At 37.6% G+C, this 3,990-nt stretch overlaps 2 protein-coding genes and 1 long non-coding RNA gene across 5 annotated transcripts in view; 2 read left to right on the top strand and 1 right to left on the bottom strand.

The window, feature by feature from the left end:
- The window catches only part of nubpl (nucleotide binding protein-like), an 11,827-nt gene extending 10,141 nt beyond the window's left edge, over window positions 1-1,686 (bottom strand). Inside the window, exon 1 of one of the 2 annotated variants that reach the window (XR_002919195.2) lies at window positions 1,497-1,686. Coding sequence is in view for 1 of the 2 variants with exons in the window: in XM_024271684.2 (XP_024127452.1) it covers window positions 1,497-1,625 (129 nt within the window). In the remaining variant the exon portion in view is untranslated. The remainder of the gene's footprint in view (window positions 1-1,496) is intronic. The other variant, XM_024271684.2, reaches the window with a different exon arrangement.
- The window catches only part of LOC112146129, a 15,575-nt gene extending 11,607 nt beyond the window's left edge, over window positions 1-3,968 (top strand). The window contains exons 3-4 of the long non-coding RNA XR_002919215.2: window positions 3,007-3,110; window positions 3,825-3,968. This is a non-coding gene — a long non-coding RNA (uncharacterized LOC112146129). The remainder of the gene's footprint in view (window positions 1-3,006; window positions 3,111-3,824) is intronic.
- tle5 (TLE family member 5, transcriptional modulator) overlaps window positions 1-3,990 on the top strand; it is a 439,890-nt gene that overhangs the window by 84,961 nt on the left and 350,939 nt on the right. The window lies entirely within an intron of this gene.

Below are 3,990 nucleotides of genomic sequence, written 5' to 3'. Positions count from 1 at the left end.
CCCGCTTCTTGGAACGGGCTTGGTTTCGCCCACTTTCCCGGGTTTGAGTTATCCCTCTTTCTGGAACCGAATTTGGAGTTCACGAACTCAGAGTTCCAACAAAACCTGCTTCTTGAAACGGGCCCCAGGGCTGCCACGATTAGTCGACTAATCGACTTAAAATAGTTGACGACTAATTTAATAGTCGATTACTCGCTACTTTATATTATATGGAGTCTGAGTGTAGTAAAGCTGAAAGTTATGATGACATTCTGCTAGTTTTTTTGGACTATTTGGCATTTATTAACATTTTTTAGGCTCTTGTGGAGATTAGCTAATATTCCAGCTGCATACTAGCAATTTTGGCTAATTTAGGATTTTTCTTCTTCTTTTTTTTCAAAGTTTTTTAGGCCAATTTGGGATCTAACTAATTTTTTAGCTGGCTTCAGCTATAGCGTTTCCAGCTATTAGCTTCAGTGTTTTAGCTTAGATTCACATTCCAGCTTAGATTAAGAAAGCAAAGACGTTCATGGGTCTGTTTGGCTTCAAGCTGATGGCACACACTTCAGTTGCCATTTAATAACTCAAAGCTTTTTCAAACAGCATTTTTTAATCTGCTCCCGAATTACCACAAATTTATAGAGCTTTTTTAAAAAACAACTTTTTTTCAGTTTCTACATTTTCTACACCTTTATTTAACACTAAAAGATGGCACTTTGAATGGGTTAGAACAGAGTTTTAGACGCGCGGTTTGTACTTTTTACACCTGTCTTGGGACAATTTGGGAATACAGATTGAACAGCCATTTTCTGACTGTAATTATCCCAGTTCAGAGTCGGTGAATGCACCGGGCCTGAAGTTACCACCCTCGTTGATTTTGATTGGTCCTTCATGTTAGCCCCGCCCCAATGCGCCACAATGTGGCCAAAAGTTTGAACTGCAAATTTTTAGATTTGAAAACAAAAGTAAAGACTTGAAAGTGGAAAAAAAGATTTCAATAGCAAAACGTTTTGGAAAGTTTGCATTTTGGGGGGCCAAACACCAATATTTTTTTTCAAAATGTTTTAATTGGTTTCATACTTTTATGGCCCCGATTTGGCTCCATACACATGAATAAAAATATTCAGGCTTAAGCTTACATTAGCCTCCATTTTGACAAAAACACCAAAAACACAGGTTTGATTAAAGTGGGTGTTTTAAAATTTTAAAATATCTTAAGTAAAAGCAGTTTAGGCATCAAGACTCAAGTAGACAATACACTTCCGGTTGACCATTTCAAAATAAACGTTCATTTTTAAAAAGTGTTTCTAAAACAAGTGAACGCTATGAATAGATCCGCCACTTTTTGTATCTTATGTTATTATTATATCAATGTATGAAATGGGGGTGACATTTCTCATTTGCTGATTTGTTAATTTCTTTTTGCGTGAAATAACATGACGCACTTCCGTTAGCCTAATGCTCCTGTACATGCTAACACTAATCCCGGTGTGGCGGAAAACCCCCACAGATCTCACCTGAAACCGTTTCAGCTGCATGCAGCAACAAGTCCCAGCTTTGACCTCAGCTGCTGTTCTGAAAGACGGAGGTCTGCTGCTGTAGGTCTTCAGAAAATGAGATAGTTTGCTGTAAGTGAACCGAGTCATGTCGCACTGGAGTTGTTTCTCTCACAGAGATTGCGCATGCGCACTAAACCAACACTGAAGGCTCCTCTTTGGGAGGAAATGATAGTTTCTCAATAAAACAAATTTTATATTTTAATAAAATTAAACTGATAAAGAATACTTTAAATCCTAGTAATATTTTAATGCAAACGTACATAATGACTATCTGATCAAAGCACTGCTAAAAACTGAATTCATTTTAATTTACTTGTATTTAAGTATGTATGTTATAAATAAAATACAAAGGCATTTAATGTACTTAAATGTAACTCTTAATTTATGTTATTTTTGTATATTTTTGTTTGTCACTTCTAATTTAATGAATCAGATTATCATTTGCAACTAGGAGTTGCAAAATAATTGTGTTACACATTGTGTTAAATTTGATATAAACATCCTTTACAAAGAAATAATGGTAAAGAGGAGCCTAATAAAAGTCATTACGCTTCTATGATGGAGACAAAATATCTAGTAACCTCTGCGAAATGTTATGTTTCCTCTGGTTCATATGTTTTGTCAGGTGTTGAAATTATTTTTTTTCTATTTGAATGATATTTTTTCTTTAATCTTTGCAGTACCATTTAATTATTGTGGTCTTTTTTGTGTATAGACAAGAATTCCCCTGCCTTCACCTACAGCAAACATGCTGGGGGGTTTGGAGCCCAGACACAAGCACACTGTGTTGACTGTCTCCAGGTTGTTCAGTTTTAGAGAGCTCCATATGAGATGATTATGTTCTTATCGTTGTTTTTTTCAAACATAGAACATAACTCTCCATCTTTAAAAGTAAGTTCCAGACCCATTAGGCATTTGTTCTCCAGCTTATGACAACGAGGTGAGAGCCACAGATGTTTTCATTCATGTTCTTCTTTTGTGCTCTTTCCCCCATATTTCAAAGTGATATTCAATTTTCAATTGAAACTTCAATTTCCAATTTGAAAATGCATTTGAAATTTTGAATTCAACATGAAAATAATCCAAATCAATGAGGGTGGAATCTGTATGTTATTCATTCATTTGTTTTTAAAATTAAAATAATAAAAAAAAGAAACGACTGCTTATTTAATTATTGATATCTAAACAAATGAACAAATGATACATGGAGTGGCTGAATCCACTTTACTTTTTCAGTCCTTAAGTGGGCCTGACTGAACACCTCAGGTCCCATGTTTAGATTTCTATCATTTTATGGACTGAATTGACTAAAGCACTCATTTCAGGGTTGCTGGGGCCTATCCCAGCTACTGTTGGGTGAAGGGAATGTACAGCCTGAAGGTTGCCAGTTTGCTGCATGATCACACACTGACATCTGGGGTAATTTAGAGTCTCCAGATAACATATTAAGGATTCTTTTGGATTGCAGGAGGAAACTGGGGTTCCCGGGAGAAAACCTGCACATGCACGAGGAGAACATCCAAACCCCACACAGAATGGTCCCAGCTGGGATTTGGACCTTCTCATTGTAAGGTGAGGGTGCTAACCACTACACATTTGTGCAGCTCTGGTTTACAGACTTCATACAGAAAAACAGTTTTAGTATGAACAGTTATTCAAACCATATTATTTACTGTCAAGCTTTAGTCAGGCTGATCTGGGAGGTTCTACTAAAAACACATTTTTGGAGCTCCAGTGCGACAGTTCCAACCATTTATCTCCTGGATGTCACACAAGACTCCAGAGTCTCTGAAGCCAGCAGCCAACGCTGCATCACGTTTCACTGAATCCAAACCCAGAGCATCCCTCTGGAGCTGAACCTGCAAACATGCTGCCGTCACTTCACATCTGAAAGGGTTAAGCAATATAGAGCGAGGCTGTCTTTGTCGAGGTTTAAACACACCTTCTCATTGTGTTCATTAGGCTGCATTTGTGTCAAGAGCACACTCCAGGAATCCTGTGTGTGTGTCTGCATAATGAGGCAGTCTGCAAGTCAGTGAGTGCTCTTTTCATGCACCAGCCCGCTCATCTTCACAGCATCTGTGTGGGTGTTTGTGCATGTAAACATGTGACGCTCTGCATGCACAAACTGCCTATTCAAGTCAAGCGTGTGTGTGTGTGTTAGTCATCATCGTCCCAAAGAAATGTAGCTCATCTTTGTCATTAAAGCTTTCTGTCATCACAAATTATAAGAGGGAGAAAATGAAGGAGACACAAACAGCCGGTTTTCTTCTGCTTTCTAAACAGCAGAGAGAAAGTGCTGAAGGACGACGATGAAGCTGATCTTCTGAACAAACTCTGAAGTCACAAGACACCACAATGCCTCAAAGTAACAGATTTTCACGGTTTTAATGGAACAAAAAATAAAATAAAACTAAACTAAACACATCAACTGTGTCAAATAGGGTGAAGA

The sequence above is a fragment of the Oryzias melastigma genome, linkage group LG4 (assembly GCF_002922805.2).
Source record: "Oryzias melastigma strain HK-1 linkage group LG4, ASM292280v2, whole genome shotgun sequence".
Taxonomy (NCBI): domain Eukaryota; kingdom Metazoa; phylum Chordata; class Actinopteri; order Beloniformes; family Adrianichthyidae; genus Oryzias; species Oryzias melastigma.
Note: the sequence above shows the minus strand (reverse complement) of the source record. Positions and strands in the feature narration are given on the sequence as shown.